This window comes from Colias philodice, chromosome 2 (assembly GCF_061535455.1).
Source record: "Colias philodice isolate Cphi_HAF_F1 chromosome 2, ilColPhil1 Martin Lab GWU primary, whole genome shotgun sequence".
NCBI classification, from domain to species: Eukaryota; Metazoa; Arthropoda; class Insecta; order Lepidoptera; family Pieridae; genus Colias; species Colias philodice.
This window is the reverse complement of record NC_143087.1, coordinates 4680768-4703750: the sequence shown is the minus strand read 5'-3', so window position 1 is coordinate 4703750 and position 22983 is coordinate 4680768. Positions and strand designations below refer to the sequence as shown.

Genomic DNA, 22983 nt, shown 5'->3' with positions numbered 1-22983 from the left:
TGTGGTTTTATGCTTATCAACATTTGGCGATTCATTTTTAGTATGTTTATACATATTACTATTCACCCTGAGTTCGCCCGGGTAGACGTTTTTATAGGCGTTCAATATTTTAACAGTTTTTTTAGCCAAGCTGGCTTTTGATATTATGTAAAACGGTACGTCATTGATGAAAAAAAATATGAATAACAACTAGAAAATTTTAGTAAGTATAATTTGTATTTTTGTGTTTGTGTATAATTTGTATGTCCTCGATAAGACTTTAAACTGTCGCATACTCTTAAGAGTGTGAAATAGCCAATATAAGGCTGATGTACTATATATTTTATATATAGAGATCAGGCTTTATTGGAACAGTTGATATTAGAACGGGATGTCAACTTAGACTAGTGGCCGAGAACATTCTTGTAATGTTAAGGGTGGTAGTCCTGGGCCAAGTCAGTCGGTCTACCGTTCACCCACCAACATGCACTGGACGAGCATGGTGGGTTATACGTCCAAACCTCCAAAAAGAAACATGAATCGCAACAATTATAATATACCCCTAGTGCCCGGCGGCTCTGGTAGCCCTGCCGATGACGGTAGGCAGACAAGCTCCGGAGCTCGGGGTCAGGTGAATCTCCGGGCGGGATCGATGCACCGTCATACAACTAAGGCTAGGATAAAGGACACCGATAAAAATCTAAATATTTTAACGTATAATGTAAGAACATTGAGAACAGAAGAACGGCTATTGGAACTAGAGAATGCTTTATCGGAAATAAAATGGGATATAGTGGGATTATGTGAAGTAAGAAGACAGGGCGAAAACACATATGAAAGGGAAAATAGCATATTCTATCATTATGGTACATCCACAAGCTTATATGGAGTAGGATTTTTAGTGAACAAAAAGGGGAAAAACAATATATTGGAATTTGTGTCATATTCAGACCGAATAGCTCTTCTTAAATTTAAAGTTTCGGATAAATATTCTCTAACTGTAATACAAATATACGCTCCTACATCAAGTCATACAGACGATGAGATAGAAGACTTCTATGACTTATTAAATCAAGCTCTGGATAGTCACAGAGCAACATGGAATGTCGTGCTAGGTGATTTCAATGCCAAGTTAGGTACACGACTACCCACCGATAATACACAATTCTTAGGACCCCACGGATTAGGTTTAAGAAACGATAGAGGCACACGGCTTATTCAGTTTGCATGGGCTCAAAATCTCTTCATTAGCAATAGCTTATTTTATAAGAAATCTTCCCGCAGATGGACTTGGATCTCACCTAATACAGAAACTAAAAACGAAATAGACTACATATTGATTTCAGAACAAACTATTGTCAATAATATACAAGTTTTAAATAGAATTAAATTTAAATCAGATCACAGACCAATTAGAGCATCATTGAAATTAAACACAAAAATTCAGCGACAAAAAACATTTAGCAACAGAATTAAAAGACTGGATAAAGAAACCCTAATTAATAACAAGGATGACTTTTGCATACAATTAGAAAATAGTTTTAGTGCACTGAATATGTCGAGTGAAAATGTTCAGGAACAATACAGTAATATAGAAAATAGTTTAAAGAATGCATGTAAATCAATCAAACAAGTTCCTTCGAATAAACGCAAATTATCAAATTACACAAAAAATTTATTAAATGAAAGATTAAGTACCAATAAGAACAGTGCAGAGTTTAAAACCATAGACAAGAAAGTGAAACGAAGTATTAGAAAGGATATTAGACGATACAATAACAGTTTAATAATGTCAGCCATTGAGAACACCCGATCTTTAAAAACAGCTAAATACGGAATTTCACAATCCAAAAATTGGATAACTTGTTTAAAAGACCAAAATGGAGTCAAACAACGCAATAGAGAAAAAATAATGGACATATGCACGGATTACTACAAATCTCTATATTCCCAAAATAGCATTTCATTTGAAAACATCACATCACCAATTAACTATATTTGTTCTGATGATATACCACCGATCACAGCTTTTGAAGTTAACACAGTACTACAAACAATGAAAAATAATAGAGTGCCTGGAGAGGATGGGATAAGTACGGAAATGCTAAAAATAGCCAAACACCAATTACTACCACATATATGCAATTTGTTTAATTCAATTTTAAAAACCGGTAATATCCCTGAACAGTTCTGTCATTCAAATATTATTCTTTTACATAAAAAAGGAGATAAATCTGACGTCAACTATAGACCAATAAGCCTAGTATCTCACTTGTATAAAATGTTCATCAAGGTTATCAATAACCGTATTGCAAAGCAACTCGACGACGAACAACCACCCGAACAAGCTGGATTTCGCGCAGGACTCTCCACCACCGATCACCTTCATACAATCAATCAAATTATTGAAAAATGTCAAGAAAATAACATCTCATTGTACATGGCCTTTGTAGATTACTCTAAAGCGTTTGATAGTATAACACATAATTCAATATTCGACGCCCTTCAAACTCAAAATATAGGTTCTACATATATTAATTTACTCAAAAATGTATATAACAACAGCACAGCTTCAATAAAATTGCAAACAATTGGACCAAAATTTCAAATCCAAAGGGGTGTTAAACAGGGCGACCCATTATCTCCTAAATTATTCAATAGTACCTTGGAATATATATTTAGAAAACTTACGATTGGTTGGATGGAACGGGGCATTGTTGTCGGTGGAGCAAAATTAACCAACTTGCGCTTTGCTGATGATGTGGTTCTATTCTCTTCTTCAGCTCGCGAACTACAAGAAATGCTACAAGACCTAAGCAACGTCAGCCTTGAGGTTGGACTAAAAATGAACAGGACCAAGACCAAAATCATGACCAATACCACCAAGATCAGAATGACCATCGATAACGAAGATATACAATATGTCCAAGAATACATATATCTCGGACAAGTACTCTCCTTCCAGGCAAGACAAGATCGCGAAATCACAAGGCGAATAGAAAATGCTTGGAGGAGTTTTTGGTCCATGAAGGAATTTTTTAAAGGAGATCTCCCTATCAACATCAAAAGAAAGCTTATGGACATGTGTATTCTTCCTATCTTGACTTATGGTGCGCAAACTTGGTCGCTGACAAAGGAACAAAAGTCCAAACTGAAGGTCTGTCAAAGGGCAATGGAGCGAAGTATACTGGGTGTTAAATTAACAGATCGTGTTCGAAACACCGAGCTGCGCTCCAAAACTAAAATTGCCGATGTAGCGCAAAAAGCCGCTGCGTTGAAATGGAGTTGGGCAGGGCACATAAGTCGCATGCCGGACGAACTGTGGGCCAAGATAACCACTTTGTGGAGCCCAGGAACACATAGAAGACGTCGCGGCAGGCCGAAGAAGAGATGGCGAGATGAACTTCACCAATTTAAAAATGACTGGTTCTCATTAGGACAAGACCGCGATTCGTGGAAGCGACTTGGAGAGGCCTTTGCCCAGCATTGGGACACGACAGGCTGATATAATAATAATAATAATAAGGGCGTAAGGATGTGACGACCCCATCGCCCACGGTTGGAATATCTATTGTCTACGTGACAATAGATATTCCACCCGTGCAATCAGTCAACCCGCAGGACACCTTGTGGCGGGGTGTCGGGGAGTAGCGACCCCGCGGGAACCGAGTGCTCCCGGGGGAGGCCCCTGTCTTCATCTCCGGCTCGCCTTCACCGGCCGGTCGGAGTGAAGCCTGACGAGGACAGGACCCCCGCCTCTGGCTTGCCTTAACTTAAGAGTCGCGAGAGCTTTTAGCTCGAAGGGTGGATGCGAAGCGTAAGTGGCGAGTGGGCACGTGATGCTGGACCCTCAGGGAGCGCGTGATCGTAGTTTAAAGTCCAGGGACGCCTCTCCACCCTTAGCTGCTCACAATATGTTGCCCCCTTGTCGCACTATTGCAGCGACTTATTTCGGGGGCCCATACAGTGAGAGGGCGAGTCACCACCTGCCAACATATTTTTACTTTCTTTTAGTAGAAAGGCAGGTGCCATAGTTTCCCATAGTCCTCAGTACCAGTCCATTTAGCATCCCAATCCATAGCCCAATCATTAAATTTCCATACCCTGCAATAGTCCTACATCGGCCGCGGACTGCCCAGGGCTGTATCTCTATAGTGCAGTCATGGGCAGGCTGCGGCTGGTGTCCCACAACACATTAAAATTCTCGAAAGGGCCTCTGCGTGTTGGATCCGTGTCCCCACGTAAGCCTTCCAAAGATCCGGGTACTGTCCTTCTGGTGGTACCCGAGTATTATGGAAATGAGAAACATAATAATAATAATAAAATAATTTGTATTTTGCATTTAGTTTGATTTCAGTTACATAATCATAGAAAAAAAACCTGTGAAAAAAACTTTCTCTGGAATCACTTACCAAAAAGTTATGTATCCTCAACTGTACTTAGACTATTCACTATAAACGATGATATGTTGCTAGGCAACAGACAACAGTTGAAGCGGCAAATAAATAATAACAAATATTGATTTATTTTCGATGCCTGAAGTGTAGCTTAAAATAGCATATACGATTATTATAATGTACAAAGTAGCCTTAATTATACGCAATACATTATATTGAATAACTAAATTGCTATGGGTCTTTACAGGCTGTTCAGTTATAATGTGGAAATTCAGTACAAAAGTTATTTCCTCTCCAAAGCGATGTTGTTTACGTTCATCACAACAGTTTTGAATATAGGTTTACCATTTTTAATAGCATACAGAAGTAGAGGTAAATACTAAATTTGGAATGGTTTATACAACTAAAATCTTATTGTTAAATTGTCAAACTAATATTTCAGGCTTTTGGCTAAATTCGCATTATTTTTATGAAAAGCCGGTGATTCGCCCTACCTTTGATTACTTACTTGTAGCAGAAACTAGTGATCCTAGTGTTACATTAACATGTGGTGATACACACATAATTAATTATGAAAATAAGGATTTTGAAGAACATTGTGCAGAGGTTCAGGTTTGAGTGTCATTAAATTCAATTTTATTACTTATTCTTTCTTTGCAACAGATCTGATAAAATATTGTTTCATTTCAGATTCAAGAACATGATTACAATAAGGATAATAGGAATGATATGTTAAATTTTAGACTTAATTTAAATGTACCAAATATGCACACAATCTCTTCCATAATTTTAATTTTTGGCCTTGATTTCCATTTAATGGTGAGTACAGTTTAAATGGCCAAAACTCATTAAAATATATAAATAAAATAAATAATTCTTTATAGAGAAAAGATACAAGTGGTAACCATCTTCTTTTCTATATCTTTCTAAATACATGTATGACAATAATGTTTATATTTTTACAGAGTGTATGTCTATTACAAATGCAGAGCTTAGCCGTTATAACAAGAGATTTCGCAGTACCATCTTCTGGTCTCAAGTTTCATGGACATCTGAAATTTGATCAAACTTCACATTTGCCATGTTTAAGGCATCATATTGATACAACTAATAATATATCATTATTTACTATACCAAAAAATACTGAAAATAATGTGGACTTGATGATGGAAGACTATTTTTTAAGAGAGAGTAGGTATTCATTTCATGCAATAATATTCAAATTTTTAAATTACATAATATGAGCAAGTTAGAAATTAAAAGAATAACTCAGCAATTTTATTTCAGTACACAATAACCATGTTGGCAGAATGATTTGTGCGCATGGAAATAAAATCTAATCTATTTAGGTGTTTGTTTTAAAATGATCATTGTTCCATGATAATATTAAATTTAATTCTTCTATTCCAGCAACAACTCTTGTAAAACCAATATATGTAAGAAATCAAATTGGTTCAACGGGGACTTTTCTTATTGACATCAATCTCAATATACCTGAAATGAAAATATTATACACTCCAAGTATTTTGCAAGAAATCAAATGGGCCTGGCCTCAATATCTATCCATGGTTGTTGTATTTTATTGGATCTTTAGTAAAATAAAGAGATTTGTTTTTAACAATCGTTTGCTTATGGCATGGGAAATCATTCCTTGGAAAAAACCACAATGAAGCTCCAAGATTGGAATATGAAGCTAGTTAATACCCCAAAAATGTAAGAAAAACCATAATCATATATTAATTCAGAAGGTAATAATATGTTACTGAAAATATGGTTTATTTCAGAAACAATTTATAGAAAATACAAAGGATTGTTTTTGATAAAAATAAAATACAAATAAGGTATAAAAATAAAGAAATGCCAACATAATATATGTCTGTACATTTTATTCACATTTCTAAAACTTAACTAATGAATTTATACATAGCACTTGGTTTTTCACTGAGTTAGTGTTAATGTTGGAAATTGGCCGTTAAATTCGGCTGGTGTTTTGTCCAACTCTGCTCTATTGTCTTCAATAATAAAAGTTTTTCCACTGTAGTCATCAAGCTGCACAAGTAAGTAACGGCACATATAGTTTCCATACTCATTCTGTAATAGAAATATTTATAATGAGAAAATCTGTGAATAATTGCTGTGTACATATAAATAACAAAGGTATAAAAAGTGATAAGGCACTTCTATAAGAAATATTAACTAAATAATATTGTTTTGATTTAGATAGCATACTGTTTTTATTCAAAGCTGTTGTTTTGATGTTACAAAAATAACACTGGTTCTCTATATCTGCATTATTGTAGAATGAATTATGTATAGTTTAATTAAATATACCTGTTGCATATCCAATTCCACTACAGCTTTATTTCTGATGCCCTTAATGTAAAACCTCATGCGCATGTGCTTAACTCCATTTTTCTCATAAACAGCATGACTGACATGAGTCCGCCTTCTCCTTGTTGTTTCTTCTCCATATCCCTTTATGGGAGCACCTAAAGCATCCTCCACTCTGGGATCCTACAATTGAAAACATTTATCAAACCTTTGATATTGGTCCAAGTTGTGTAGAAAATACTGTAAGTAATATTAAAAACTCATTAAAGTTTTTATGGAATTATAATTAATATACAGTAGCACCTCTATAAGTCGAATATCAAGGGAGACGCCAAAAAATTCGAGTTATAGAGTTTTCAACTTATGGAGGATTTCGACTTAGGCGGATTTTGATTCGACATACAGAGTTTGAGGTTTATTCTTATAAATTTTGAGTTAGAGAGGTAAAGTACATTAAAATTCAACTTGCAGAGGTGACGAACATGTTTTTATTTATTATAAATCAACATTATTTCAAATCATTTTAAAATAAAAAATATGGCATTAAAAAAGTCAGTATTTTTTTTGCTTTAGATAATTTGGTTGTTCTCTAGCATTATCTAATCTATAAAGAACAGAAAATTCTTCTTCTTCAGAGATACTGGTTTGCTCTATAAAATTTCGTAAGGTATTCAATGCGGTTCTTGCCTCTTTGATGGAAACGCATGGAGCGCATGTACTATTCACGTCTTCTATGTCATCTTAATCATTAGTATCGGTTTTCTGAGCTACTGAATCGATAATTTCGTCATCAGATACCTACTTAATGCAAACACGTGTTTACGTGAGTCATAAATTTATTATCGTATACTCCTAAAATATTTTCTAAGAAACAATATAGTGTACTGCACTGTCGGCAAATTGTTAAAGTCCAAATGATCAAGTTATAAAGATTGTAAAATAAAATGTTGCCATGTTCGAGATACAGAGGTCAAATTTAATTTTTCGAGTTATAGAGTGAAAATATGTACCAAAATGGCTTGGAGGGACTCGGTGATTATTTCGACTAACAGAGGGCCGAGATTTCAAGTTACGGAGGTTTTCGGGTTTGAAGGGAAGGGAACAAGACATTTTTTCGAGATTTGGAGGTTTTTGACTTATCGAGGTTCGACTTAACGAGGTGCTACTGTAGTTACAATTCAAATTACTATAGATACATACATTTTTACACTTTTCAAGTGCTACTGAATATATACTATTAGGACTGTTGCTGGAGAATAATTCTCTAAAAACATAGTAAAATATAACTCCAGTCACTCCCACACCGACTAATATAATTCCTGTATAGGATACAGTTTTAGTGGTTTCTTTGATTTTTTCTCCAAGCGGTCTAACGTCAGTGGATACATCCCCACGATCTTGAGAAGACCGACTTTTAGTCAGGCCTCCTTCCTTTTGACTAGAAAGATATCGAAGACTAGGTCTCCAAATCCCAATTGAAACGGGTAGAACACTTTTATTGCATCGGATTAAAGAAAATGATTTAGATAATAAGTTCATTTTAAAATATATTTGAAATCATATGATCTAATTCAAAATGTCATATTCATAAAAATAACAAAAATAGCACATGAATACAACTGAATACAACGAAGTAAAGTCAAAATTGTCAAATTATCTGTCAACTGTCAAGTGTCAGTACATATAATTCTATCAATCATAGACTATCAATTTAATACTTACTCTGTGGTCATAGAAACAGAGCATTAATTGCTTTTCACAGGCATTAAAAGACAAGCACGATTGAATTATAATTCAAGAGAACTTACTAAACTCTCATCCGCCTACGATGTGCACTAAGCAATTTGTGCAATACACGCGCTCTAAAAATTGAATGAAATATATTTATATCCAAGTTGCTACCGTCCGGGCCCTGAACAAATAGTTCAATTAAGAAAAATAAGTGTCATTACTTAAGGGCGTATTCAGAAAGAAAGCTTGAAGTTTATAAGCGCTTATAAGCGCTTATCGGCGCTTATAAGCGCTGGTAGGCGCCGACAAGTTCCAACAAGTTTCAACAAACTTGTCTGCGCCGATCAGCGCTTATAAGCGCATGTTCATATATTTTCCTGCGCGGGTTACCAGCGCTTATAAGTGCCGATAAGCGCTTATAAGCGCTTATAAGTTTCAAGCTTTCTTTCTGAATACGCCCTAAGGTGTCATTTGAGTCTTGAACCGTGAACGTCAAACCAATTGTCAATTTGGCATGTTCATAGAAGTTTATTTTAGTTTAATTCAATATCAATTTATCAGTGTCTTCAGAGTTCAGTCTTCTACACCTACAAAGGTTTTTGCATATTTATTTACTTCACTTCAATAAGTTATCAAAATGGTTCAGTTGTAGATTTTTTTTACATTGTTCCACAGTTATCTTAAAATCTTAGTTTATCATCAGTGATTCATTCATTTCATAAATCTTTTATAAATAAAGGCACAGCTGCTCCTAAAAGACGCAGAAAAATCCCAAAATCAAAGTAATCATTGAAGGAATAAAACAAAGAAAAAACTACCATCGAAACTACTGCCAAAGGAAGTAAGGAACTCGAACATTAATATTAATTTTATGCAGAATAAACATTAATACAATGTGGTGAATATGGAAATCGTTAGTGACACTTGCCAATGTGTTAAATCAAAATAAGAAAAGAAATAAAAGAATATATTTTTTTTATCATGGATTGGATTATATCTGATGAATTGGGGCTAACAGTAGGCCACCTCGTTGGCTGGGGAGCAGCGGGAGCGATGATAATCGGAGGTATTGCGCCTTACATTCCACAATATAAACAAATTAAAAAGACTCAGGATGCAGAAGGCTTTTCACTGTATGTGTGTTTAACACTGTTAATAGCCAATACACTTAGGATTTTATTCTGGTAAGTATTATCATTGTAGAGTGGCATCATTTATAAGGATGCAATAAATTAATGTGAATGCTCCTGGCAGGTTTGGAAAGCGGTATGAGATACCTCTTCTAATACAAAGTATTGTAATGAATATAACAATGTTTATAATGATTCATCTGTGTGTGAATGTGAGGAAAAAGAATCAAATCATAAGAGCTAGAGAGAGAATATTTACAGGTTAGTATGAAAACTTTTTATGTTATTGTATTAACTGTTTGCATGCCTTTTTGAAAACAGTCATGTATAATTAGTCATGTTTCTGAAATGTTAAAATTTTAGTAGAATTAAAATACTTCATAGTAGTATGTTGACTTAGAAATGTTACATATTCAATACCAATTGAATGAATATAAATACTTATAAATAGTAATGTCTGTAACATAACCACAGAATTGCTTCAATAAACATAATTAACTTTTATTGTGGAAAGGGGTTTTAAGGAATTCTTTAGTTACTTCACTGTCTTCTTTCTTATATTTATAATATTCCAGTATAAAAACTATGCTTCTGTATTATTTACACATAATTATTACTTATGTAATTTTTTTTCTCTCTAACTTGATTTTTAGTTGGTGGCAGTGTTTACATTTTTTTATGAATATAAATTAACTTTTCCTTTATTATTTTATATTTTTCAGTTATTATATTCATCCTTATTATTTATTGATATAATTTATCTTTTTATTTTTAACATTTATTTTATGTTTTGTTTGGTGGTTGGTGTGATTGGTGAATTAGGTGCAATATTCATGTTATATATACTATTGTGTTGTACAAATGGCTCAGCTCAGCCAGACGAAACAGCGCGCTGGCTCGGGCAGCAGAGCGGCGTCACGGGCGGGGAGAAGCCGCGCCGCTTCTACGGTAAGTCCAGTCACCTTGTTGAATGCAGTTTGCGTGACCTATATGATTTACTCATTCATCAATCATTTTTGTTGCAGCAACCAGTGATGTACACGCTTCTAACTTTGGATTTATATGTCATGGCTTGGTATATTGCCATTTATACATTCATTATTTGTGTACACGTTTTGTTTTGTTTATACTGTGTGGCATGTGGTTCGTTTTGTTTGAGTTTTCGTTCAAATTCATGTTTGATATGTGGTGATTGAAGGAAAATAATCAGGAATGTACATTTGTTTTAAATCCAATTCATCAGTCCACCAAACTTAAATATTGCTTGTATAACATGGTTCATTGCTCTGATACTATTGTTATATAATATTCTCAAACATAGTATTACTTTATCTCGTTTGTGGACAGAGCAATGACCAGGTCACTGTGTATTTATATTTTCATTATCTTATCTCTAAATGACACTGTGCATGATGTTTCCTACTTAAGATATTATTAAGTTACATTATTATTAATATATATATTATATATACATATATTATATTAACAAAATCTCTTATTGCTACACATGACTACACAGTTAATGTAAATAATGATGTATTGGTATGTTTCAGATATGGATAGAAAATATTTTTGGGCTTGGACTGACTTCCAGAGTTATGTAGACTGTATGTTAGTCTTCTCAGTGCTTGGGGCAGCTATTACGTATTTATTAATAGAATTTTCCCCATTCGTCGAACTAATTGGCTTCCTAGCAGTATTCACGGAGGCTATGCTTGGTGCGCCTCAGATTGCCAAAAATCACCAAAATAAAAGTACAGAGGGAATGAGGTAATCAAAATACATATTATGATAAGTAAAAGTACAGTTAATTTATTATTAGTACCAAAATATTACACATAGACTTCAGAATTTATAATGGCATCTAACACACAAAAAATTATTTAAAATTAATGTTTCAATACTGTTTAAACATTTTAATCTATCAAATTGATAACAACATATAATAATAATAACTTACAACCATTAAGATTTGTAATTGGAGTGTTTTAAATGAATTGTTTACCATATTTATTCACATGATAACTGGTTTTTTATTACTTGTAGTGTTAGTATGGTTATAATGTGGACGTTTGGTGACATCTTCAAGACTGCATACTTTGTGATCAGAGAAGCGCCCACACAGTTCTGGGTCTGCGGCAGCCTTCAAGTGACGCTAGATATCGTCATTCTGCTACAAGTTAGTATCTTATCAGTAACAATAAATATTGTTTTAATGATTGCAAAGTTCGCAGGATATAATATTTTAGTTTTGCAGTATCATTCTTCGCAAAAGTTAGATTTAGTTAGCTTGCAGTTGTTATAATTTTAGTATTAATATACCTCCCATTAATACAGGAAATCCTATAAAATACTTTTAGAATAATTTAATCAACTTAAAGGATAAAATATATTTTTTAAATATATCTATTTTACATGTTTCTTTAAATTGTACATACTATTAATATTCATTATGATATTAAAAATTTTAAACAACTGTAGTCTGTAGGTTAAATCTTTATCTTTTAAGTGTGTAAATATGTTTTCGTCTAATAGCCTAGGATAACAGCATATAATAAAAGATAAAAATTTATCTATTCATCACTGTAAAGGACAAAAGAACTCATAAACTTTATACTTTTATCATGATTCATGATCAACTTCATTTGTACACAAAAATCATTAATTTTTTCATGTATGTTTTTTCGTCTTGTAAATTATTGGACAAAATAAATATTTCCCTTAAAATAAACGCCCATATTAAATGTCGAGCTATAGTTGATCGACAATGTTGCTTGAAACTTTAAATGTTGCTCCTCGGGCGAACTGTTAATGGCACATCCACACATGCACCTTTTACATCTTTTACCTGCGGCACTCGCGGCTTTTGGTTGCCGGCGGCAGTTTGCTTGCGGCTTCGAAATGAAGCGAATTTGCCGCCGATAAAGCCTGCGTTCAGCGGCGAGGCGGTCTGAAACCCGGCGGCATGTGTGGATACGCCATAGAAAGTGATAGAACATGCATTGTTTTGCTATTCCAGTATTTACTATGACTGCGGGGTTTTAAATAAAATATAGCTAATATCTGTCATGACAAAATTTTATTTAATAACTTATAATTTTCGAAATATGACATAATTTAATTATATAAAATGTTCAGAATGTCATATAATCTCTCCGTATTCCAGGTATGGTGGTACAGGCACAACACGGCGGCCGCGCGCCGCCTGCGCCGCGGGGATTAGCAGTGGACCGAGACTGACTTATAGCACTCGCTGAACGCCTTCCGCGTGTACTGGCCTCCGCTGTGCCACATCTTCCATTCCTTATGACCAATACACGCATAGACTGTTGCGGCTCTGTGACTGTTTTAGTCAAGAAGCTTATATCTAATACACTGGAGATTGCACTATGACCATTAACTTGTAACAAGAAAATATGACCTTCAATGACGACTGTATGTTTTTTTATCCCTTTCACACCAACTTGCCAAGTTAGGTATGATTGGGATAAAAAAACATATAGGCGTCATTCAACGTCATATTTTCTTGTTACAAGTTAATGTTCATACTGAAATCTCCAGTGTATTAGATATAAGCTTCTTGGTTTTAGTATTAACGCGCCTCTCCCTAAGCCAGCGCAAGCTAATATCGCCTTTAAATACTTCCCCTTTTAGTTTAATTTACGAAGTGACGTAATATTCGCAATTCGAATTTCGACGGAGGCTATGGACGGAGCGTATCCAATGCGCTCAACGAGCAGGCGGACTCTAGTGCAGAAATGATCCAACTCACATTGAGTCTGAAATTTAAATATTCGCGGGTTGATGGCTATTGAAGTTAGTCTCATCGTTTTATAAAACGTGCTTTATTTGGGTCGTGATTTTTGCTATGTAGTGGGATGGATGATTTTTGTATGTGGAGTCTCATTGTATGTGTACATTTGGTAGAAAGTTAAGGTAGCCATAGGAACGGTTCGGATAATTTTGTCGTCTTTTTTATATTTTGGTATGGTGCTATTGCTGTCGAACCAATGAGACTACATTTTTTCTTTACCTTTTATTTATATTAGTGTGAATATAGGTACAAATTTATAAATTATAAAATATATTAATCTTTAAATAATTATTTATTGCGATGTGTGTTGTTTAATGTTTATATTGTTTTATACATAATATATTATAGAATTGATGACGTTTTCATAGCTCTATGAACAATATAAATTACTATTTCATAAGAATACTTCGAAATTGATAGTCGTTTTAAAGGCCTTATTCAACCGGTTTAGCAAATTTTTGAAAAAAAATCAAAGAAATAATATACTTACATTTTTGTGAGTAAGATTTATTTATTTTCGCTAGATTGGATAATAAAATTAATTATTATAAAAGTAATGCTGCACAATAAAATTATATTAACACTGTTTAAAGCTGTAGGAAATAGAAATAGTATTTTTATATATTTTGATTAATACTTATTGTTAAACTTTATTCCGATTGCAGATAGTAAGTACACAAGAGATGCGTTTATATTGTGAAACCTGACCGTGTACATTTCAATTGCATTTTATTGTTAAATCATAATGTACCTCTGTAAAATGCGTTGTTACATAGCACTTTAAACAGTTATAGTACATGATACAATTATCCAGTATTACGAAGTATTTTTAATGCTCGAATGCTCGAAGACTTTAAAAACAAAAGTACATTTAAACAGTTTTAATTTGAAAAAGTACATTTTAACTGTAACAGATCATTTCATGATAAATTAATTTATCTCGAGTATTTTTAAACGTAATGTTTTTTTTAATCCATATTATTCGAAAAAATAATATCTGAATAAATCGATTTATATCTAGTTCAATGGGAAAGAAGTACAGTTAGTCATAATATTTCTTCCTTTTGTAGAAAATTATACCTCAACTTGACGTTGTTGTAATGTAAACATTTTTTAAGTCATTAGTGTAAAGTTTATTTTTAAAGTAACTATGTTATAATTTATTAAATATGTATAATGTCATGAATTTCATTTTTTTGTATATTATGTTAATCGACATTTCCAATAACAAGGGAATTTTTAAAGCGTAACGTTCTCAATTTAAGAAATCTTATAAATGCAGTTGTAACGAAATCTTAGTTTTAAAATCAATTGTAATTATTATGTTATATCCTACATAATACGCATAATAATGATTACAAAACGATTTGACTGCGTCGCAAAATTGAGAGAAATTTAACATGTGATACATATCATAAATATGTATAAATAAAATATATGTATTAAAATGATATTAAGTCATCTAATTATTTTAATTAACAAATGAAATTGACATTATTAGTCAATTAACGAAATAATTTATTGCGAGTTAAGAAACGTACATATGTTGTGATTTTAGAAGTTAACCATTCTTATTCATATTATTACATTAATAAAGTTGTTTGTTTATACCGACTTGTTTTTCTTCTCGATCGCACACAAAGGATTCTATTCTTGTACCTAATGAATGAATTAATCTGTCAATTATGAAGAAGCAACAGAGCGCGTCACGGCTAGCAGCGTTATGTACATACGTATTGTGTAAGGCTAAGGCCAGTAATCTGCGCGCATTTAGTCCCATGCGGGTAACGTCAGCAAGGGATACATCTCCGGGAGCACCGAGGGTGTTCCACAAATTTGAACCTTATGCCTCTAGGTATTAAGATTGCGAAATAGGGAAGCGTAAGGGTGGATCGATGGTCGAGGTTGTGTCAGGAGCCGGAGGGCGCCCTCACGCGGAGTGTATTGAAATGCCCTCAGTGCGCGGGGTTTCTTACCGCCGCTTGGGCGTATGGGAGAGCTGGCGATAATTAAATAAACGATTTGTGGACTATAAGGTAAGATAGTTGTAGAGAAAAATCTTTTATCGTAGTAGGTATTATTTAAAAATAGAACGCATAAAGCAATGCATTAACTTTATTTACGCAACGTTGTTGGCTAAACGTCCTCAATCCCCGTCAATGAATGGCCATTCATTGACAATATTTTAAATTGTATACAAAGATTGTATCATTGTATAGCTGTTCTATTAAATTGCTTTTATAAAGTCGTTATTGAAGAGATTATGAATATTTATCGACCAATTTACAATTTCTTTTAACGCTAATAACATAATCAGAGCTTTAACAGTATAAACAACTACAAAAATAATAATATTATGTACATTGTTTCCTCTTGATAAACATACTGGTTTATCAAACAAAGCTGTCGCACGTCAATAAATAATATTTCTCTCGTATACGTTTGCATCTGCAGTAACATCCGCAACTCGAGTGCATACTATAAAGCTCGGAAAATTTTATGTTTTCGTTGTTATCTCAATAAAACCACAACACATAGCTTATAGTAACAGATGCGAAGTGTGGACGTAGTTAAATTGGTAAAAGTATGTATAATTTCGCTATACTATCACTATCTGTATAATATTGCAAAAGTATTTTTTTCTATGACCCGAAACTTTCTGATAAGGTTTTAAGCATTTCAGTCAAGTTATTTAATAATTTTGATTTTTGGATAGTGGTTGCTGCTCAGTTAAAGTTAACTGGAAAAATATGTATCGCTCTACATGGGGTTCTATAAAGATATTATGGGGTCACTATTTACCATTTGATTACGTTGTTTGTTTCCTAAAATATTTTGATTCTCAGAAAAGTGAATGGATTTAGTTGACAGACGTTGGTGGAATTCATTGTCCATAGTATTACTCTGTCGCACATTAGTTGTAAAACATAGATAGACAAATAAAATTTCATTTCATTTTAATTATTTACTTATTATTAATTACTCATACTTTTTATTCTGAGTAGGTAAGTACTTACGTATAGGATGAGTATGACGATGACTTGATAGACAATTTATTTTTTGATCATACATACGTTGCAGCTGCTCTAAAATCGGTTAAATTTAAATTACTGAACGACAGCAGCCCCTATGTACATACCATAAATTGTTTAGTTTTAATTAACCCATTGAGCCCCGAACGGCCCGATCGGTCCACGACACAATAGATTTTCTATTATTTATTTTTATTTTTTATTGTGTCTGTGATTCTGGGGCCTGAGTTATTAAAACATCGTAAGTACCTGACTATTTAGTATTTTAATTTTCGTGTTGTCTACTTTGGCGGAAAATACTAACTCAATAAATGTATTCAGATCATTATAGGTACGGTATGTCGGGATTGATATTATTATGGGTAGGTTCCTCCATTTCACACCCTCGCCGTTCGTTTCACTTCATTTTGCAATTTGAGAGTAAGCAAATGACCGTTATTATCTAGTATTATAAAGACGTCTAACGATATTCAAATAACAATAATAGTATTCAATATTCATAAAGCGACGCCATCGCTATTGTGTACAATCTTATTATTAATTACGTCTAGATACCATAACTCAATGATCCGTTAATAATTAATTTAAATTGTAGTTCCCCATTAAAAAAATTAACGTGAAATCATTGAGATATACATGGAGACGACACCGCCTACATCACTTATGTTCCGCTCAACATACGCCACATGACGTATGTTGAGCGGTTTTTTTTAATGGTTTTAAAGTGAAACGCATCAAATATGCCTTCGTGTATGTTACGATATTGCACAAATAATACAAATAATACGGAAATGTGCAAAGGAATAACTTTCATCGGTAAGAACCTAACTAGATAATAATTTTTAAAACTTAGTTAGAGCAAAAAAATGGCGCACAGATTTTGTTCGTGGTGTCTCCTCCATACGTATAGTAATATTATCTCAATGCGTGAAATAGGAATGTTTTATAAAAAAACAGTGATCGTCATTCGTCAATCCACTAAAATTAACTTTACTCAGTAGGTAGCCTAGTTTAATCTTCATGAAATAAAATATTAAATAATATCTATGAAATACCAAACGCATAATATTTGAAAGAATAGAACTAATAAATTTATTAGAGAATTGCGTCTCTCCTCGAGATTAATAATTGATTACAATTCAGGAACTCTTAGATGACCTTTTGACATTGACGGTCGTACTTGATCCCATAACTAATTCAAATAAAAATAACGTACTTAATACAATAACGTATATACCTATATATTATTGGGATTTAGATAGAGTTTTAACATCACTATTCGCAAATTAAATAAATATAAATTTTAATTTAATAAATAATGGTGTCTTAATTTTGTTAAAATTTATTATTTTATAGTTGAAGATTAATTACATTTCATTTAGTATAATTATATGTATATTGAATAGTATTTGTCGATTTATTGATATAAAAAATACTAAAATACTAAGTGTGTACTTAGTTAAGTTGAGGGTCTAAAATGCGTCTTGTGCCCTATGCTAGATTGTATTGATGCAAAGTAGACGTGACGCATGAAAAATAGAACAGAGCCACGACACAAATCTTAAACCGTTTATCTGTCATACCCACAAAGCGTCGTGACTCGTGAGTGAATATTCAACGAATTTTGTGTTGTGGATGTAGATGAGATCGTTTTTAACGATTTCGCTCTATATGAGCAACATATTATACTTACAATACAAATGTCATACTTGATACCTAAGCTTGATACATTGTTGTCGTGTCCCCATTCTTGCTGTAACCTATATATAGGTGTGTCCGTGTGTGTATATTGTATAACGTTCTGTCGGCGGAGTGGTGACACGTGCTTGCGACGATCGTGAAAATAAATTGCACATGTTATCTCATATACGCAAAGATAATTTTCATTGCCCACATTGGAGCTTTATAACCTAATTATGGAACATCATCTGCAGCTTTAAATAGTCAAGGGTTGATTTTACGCGCTAATTAACTTTATGAAGTGTTAACAAAATTTAAAGTTAGAATTTAGGTTGCGGTTTCAAGGATGGTTACTCCATTTAAACGTAACGAAAGATAACTTGAAAGAAACGCAAAGTAATATTAAATAAAAATAACGAATTTAAAATGCCATTTGTTTAATCCGTTGTGAATTTTTGGGGAACAACACTACTCGCGTCCGTAGGCAACGACTCTAGATACCCTACACGTGTTCCCTGGGTAGTGCCAAATGAGTAGTCAACTGGTGGGAGACCCTGTCGTGGCTTGTAACCACCCACTGGATAGAGACGTGCCGCCAAGCGGTTTCGTGTTCCGGCACGAGTTCCAGTGCTGCCAATTCGGGTGTTTGGGTCTGATCAGTTGTGTTAGTGTTTATTGGTTACATGAAGTATCTTTAGTGGTGCGCCGGGTGCCTGTTTTCGGAGGGTAGCGGGATCCGTAGCACGGTTGTCCGCTGGCCGACCGCTAGTTGTAGGGGGCCCAAGTAGTAGGAAAGCCACCTACGAAAGGCTGCCCCGCCGCTTGCGCAAAATCCCGGAATTGCCCCATCGTGCCGGTTGGCGACCGGATGGGAGGACCCGATGGCGATTGCCGGGGGGGTACGGGCGTCCCCGCAGTCTCCGACATCAGACCCCCACCAGTGCTCTATTATTGTTTGCTTCGAATTAACCAGTTCACTTCACCTCGATCAACTGCCACTCACCTGCCTATTCACAAAAAAAAAAAAAAAAAACAGAAATGAAAAGTACAAAGAAAAGAAATAAGTTTATACAGCGGTCGCACTTCCTCCCCTTTAAAGTGCATCACTCGAATATTCGTGGTCTGCACTCAAATATCGATCCAGTCCACCACCACCTCGAGACTGAGAAACCGCATTTGCTTTTTCTATCTGAGACACAAATAAAAACACCATCCAGCACAGCATACCTCAACTATCCCGGCTTTGTACTTGAACACAAATTTAAGCCAAAGGCCGGAGTGTGCGCGTATATTAGAGACAATATCTGTTATCAGCGTCTTCGAAACTTTGAAAATCCAGATTTTTCAGTACTCTGGCTCCTTGTTGACTTCGGTGCAGACCAAATAGTTTACGGAAATATTTATCGCTCCCATACAGGTGATTGGGGTACAACACAATTGTTCCAGTACCTAAGCGAAGCTGCTGATTCCATCCAGCAAATATACCCGTCTTCACAGCTTGTTCTCTTAGGAGATTTTAACGCCTGCCATAAAGATTGGTTATTTCCCTATCTTAAAACTGACCACGCTGGTAAGGAATCATACAGTCTTGCAGTGTCGCTGAATCTCACACAACTTGTGAAACAGGCTACTAGGGTTCCCGACGTTGAAGGTCACACAGCCAACTGTCTTGATCTGTTTCTTACTTCTGACCCAGATAGATATTCTACTACCATTTCGTCACCCTTAGGTTCTTCAGACCATTGTGTAATTAAAACCGTAGCAGCATACTTTCCGCCGGATAGTAATCCTCAAACAACTAGGCGCATCTGGCGATATAAATGGGCTGACTGGGACGAAATGCGGCACTTTTTTTCATCTTACCCCTGGCGTCAAATATGTTTTTCTTCTGACGATCCGACAGCTTGCGCTACCGCCGTCGCAGACGTTATCAGACAGGCAATGGAATATTTTATTCCTTTTTCAGAAACCACTGCTTCATATAAATCCCGTCCTTGGTTTGATGCTGTTTGTAAACGCGCTGAATCCAAAAAACATCTAGCTTATTTGAACTGGGCAAATGCTCGTGCACAAAAGTCTTCTGATGTCCACGCTAAGAAGACAGCCTATTCCCAAAAAAGGTTCTCGTGCCGATCCTACTAACTACAGGCCTATCTCAATAACTTCTATTCTAGGTAAAGTTATGGAACGCCTACTAAATAAAAATCTCATGTTGTATCTTGAAGGTAACGATCTTCTAAGCGACCACCAGTATGGATTCCGTCGAAACAGATCAACCGGAGACCTCTTGGTACACATGACGCACACGATTGGGCAGGCTATTGATGGACAGGGAGAAGCACTAGCCGTCTCTTTGGACATCTCTAAAGCCTTTGATAGAGTATGGCACGAGAGCCTTTTACGTAAACTTCCATCCTTTGGAATCTGCCCGGACTTATGTACTTGGATTAGTGACTTTTTGAGGAACCGCTCTTTTCAGGTCACAGTTGAAGGATGTTCCTCTGACATCCATCTAGTCAATGCAGGTGTCCCTCAGGGGTCAGTCTTATCTGCAACTCTCTTTTTGCTCCATATTAACGACCTCTTCGGACCAGGTATTTATGGGTATGCAGATGACACTACAATTATAGATAGTTACATATCCGACTCACGACAGAATGAGGTGCAGATTCAACAACAGCGTGATGCAATGCTTGATCGTTTAAATATAGGTTTGAACAAAATATCTAATTGGGGCATCGGCAATCGTGTGGAATTTAATGCATCGAAAACGCAAACTTGTTTGTTTACAGCGAAACGAAGTCAATTAAAGTCTACACCAACATTTCACGGAGTATCTTTGGAATTATCCGACAGATTGGATCTTCTTGGTCTTACGCTCTCTCCAAATTTAAACTACAAAACTTTTATTGAATCCAAAGCAAGTGTTGCAGCAAAGAAGCTAAGTATACTTGCCAAGGTAAGGCAGTACTTTACACCGGAACAGCTTCTGAATCTCTATAAAGCACAAGTTCGGTCGTGTGTAGAGTACTGCTGTCACCTATGGGCTGGGGCTGCGAATTACCAACTGTCAGCACTTGATTCAATCGAAAAACGAGCGAAAAGGCTTATTAACAATGACGTATTGGTCAATTCTAAATTGACCTGCCTCGAGCATCGTCGTAAGGTTGCCAGTTTGTCGGTATTTTACAGAATATTCTTTGGTGAATGTGCCGAGGAGTTACATAACTTGATACCGGCATCACTTTTTCACCATCGAACAACCAGACGCGGAGCAGATTTCCATCCTTATGTTGTAGACATCCCTAAAATTCGCACAAAGCGATTCACGTCATCATTTCTCTCGCGAACATCTAAGGACTGGAACTCTCTACCGAATACAGTTTTTCCACCTTCTTACAATCTATCCAAATTTAAAGCAAATGTGAATAGGCACCTTCTAGGTAAACATGTTCCAACTTAGGACGCGTTGTCACTTACCATCAGGTGAAACAGCGGCCAAATGTTTACCTATTCATGAATAAAAAAAAAAAAAAAAAAAAAGAATAAAACCAGTGAAATTCAAACCACGATACAACAAGTCAGTTTTAACGGTTATCAAAATAATTGATACGTACCTAAAAATCTACTTGGTAATTTATTACCCAAATTAAATTAGGTGTAGGTAGCTGTTATAATATTGAAATTTTGAATATTTAAAATTGGTTAGGTAGGTACACACATATATGCAGAGTGAGAGCCCAGTACCTACTACCTACTGCCAGACCTTACTTATTTTCTAAAGGAATCTGGAGCACCAAGTAATTTTTACCTTGTTGTATCTGTTGCTCGGTTGTGTAATAACAGGAAATAAAATATTTAAAAAGATCGCTCCACACATACTGATTTCGCAGTGAACTTATCAATTATACAGCAAATAATTTTTAATTATGATACCGATATGGGTGTATAGTGTTAACAGTATCGATAGGTACCAAGGTACTAATTATTAGTGTTGAAAGCACGTCCGGAGCACGTAAACAAAGCTATGCATTACCGTTTCCCGGTGTTAATCCTATACTTATAACAATAGAGTCTATCACAGAAGAGGGTCTGTCAAGATATCCGGTAGTACTTATCTATTGAATGAACAATCTGCTACCTACGCTTACGCCTCAATTGTTATGTCATAAGTCATAACAGCTCTTAAAGGTCATACCTAGTTGGTTATAAAAGCTTCAATAGAACTATAACATGTTAAGTAATAGTTATGTACTGAAGGTGCATTAATATTCTTAAAAAAACGCATCAATCTTCGAAGTGAATTAATATGAACATAATATGTAGGTATAATATATTCATTAACTATAAAGTATAATTATTTATAACATGCTAACGCCGTTATTGTCGCGTATTCAGATATATAAATTACTATTTTCTAAGTGAAAAGACAGTATCTAGAGTCAGGACCCTACTAAATAATGTCAACTGACTACTGACCCTACTGATCACAGCTTCTCATAAAGTAGTTTTTTTTTTCTATTCCTTTTGTGTAAACTGAATTGTACTTACTGTATTTATAGTAGTATAATTTATAATATGCTTAACCCTCACGTATTATGATCTCTATCTACAATAGCTTTATACTTACAGTCTTGGTACATAAATTCACATGCCATTTCCTCCATCGTTCCTTATTGTTGTTTGTTGAATAATATAATGAAATAAATGAAATAATATAATGAAATAAATACAAATTTGTATTTTTTTCTTCCTTACGATTTTAATAAGAAAATATACCTACTTATTGATTACTAGCAATGCCCTGCGGTTTCATCCGCATAGATAGCGATATCGTTACAGTGAAAAGTCTACTATAGGTCGGACTATAGGTTTAATTTTTAATCACA

The 22983-nt window shown here is 34.7% G+C and overlaps 6 protein-coding genes across 10 annotated transcripts in view; 5 read left to right on the top strand and 1 right to left on the bottom strand.

The window, feature by feature from the left end:
* Positions 1-463: 463 nt before the first annotated feature.
* LOC149490369 (uncharacterized) lies at positions 464-3484 on the top strand. The gene is made up of 2 exons (XM_089710165.1): positions 464-1094; positions 2763-3484. Exons 1-2 carry the CDS (start codon positions 464-466, stop codon positions 3482-3484), a joined length of 1353 nt encoding a protein of 450 aa, XP_089566291.1.
* A 984-nt stretch (positions 3485-4468) lies between these two features.
* On the top strand, positions 4469-6280 carry LOC149490368 (transmembrane protein 231). The gene is made up of 5 exons (XM_089703607.1): positions 4469-4748; positions 4819-4988; positions 5067-5195; positions 5342-5567; positions 5787-6280. Exons 1-5 carry the CDS (start codon positions 4610-4612, stop codon positions 6044-6046), a joined length of 924 nt encoding a protein of 307 aa, XP_089559733.1. The 5' UTR covers positions 4469-4609; the 3' UTR covers positions 6047-6280.
* LOC149490367 (mitochondrial import inner membrane translocase subunit Tim21) lies at positions 6243-8328 on the bottom strand. Its single transcript, XM_089703618.1, has 3 exons — positions 7908-8328; positions 6708-6890; positions 6243-6467 (listed from the first exon to the last, which is right to left on the bottom strand). The coding sequence occupies exons 1-3, from the start codon at positions 8244-8246 to the stop codon at positions 6315-6317; spliced, it is 675 nt and encodes a 224-aa protein (XP_089559744.1). The 5' UTR covers positions 8247-8328; the 3' UTR covers positions 6243-6314.
* Positions 8329-8915: 587 nt separating this feature from the next.
* On the top strand, positions 8916-14992 carry LOC149490366 (solute carrier family 66 member 2). Of its 5 annotated transcripts, none has more exons than XM_089703518.1 (7): positions 8916-9033; positions 9114-9622; positions 9693-9829; positions 10391-10516; positions 11122-11338; positions 11615-11747; positions 12735-14992. In XM_089703518.1, exons 2-7 carry the CDS (start codon positions 9420-9422, stop codon positions 12789-12791), a joined length of 873 nt encoding a protein of 290 aa, XP_089559644.1. In that variant the 5' UTR covers positions 8916-9033; positions 9114-9419; the 3' UTR covers positions 12792-14992. The 5 variants fall into 5 exon arrangements, with proteins under 5 accessions (XP_089559644.1, XP_089559652.1, XP_089559635.1 ...); XM_089703526.1 differs by having other exon boundaries at positions 8922-9033; positions 9178-9622; XM_089703509.1 differs by having other exon boundaries at positions 8924-9622.
* A 260-nt stretch (positions 14993-15252) lies between these two features.
* LOC149490362 (ubiquitin-conjugating enzyme E2Q-like protein 1) overlaps positions 15253-22983 on the top strand; it is a 40684-nt gene continuing 32953 nt past the window's right edge. The window contains exon 1 of the mRNA XM_089703561.1: positions 15253-15418. The gene's annotated coding sequence lies outside the window, so the exon portion shown is untranslated. The remainder of the gene's footprint in view (positions 15419-22983) is intronic.
* On the top strand, positions 19133-21557 carry LOC149490365 (uncharacterized). Its single transcript, XM_089710151.1, has 2 exons — positions 19133-19877; positions 20269-21557. The coding sequence occupies exons 1-2, from the start codon at positions 19133-19135 to the stop codon at positions 21555-21557; spliced, it is 2034 nt and encodes a 677-aa protein (XP_089566277.1).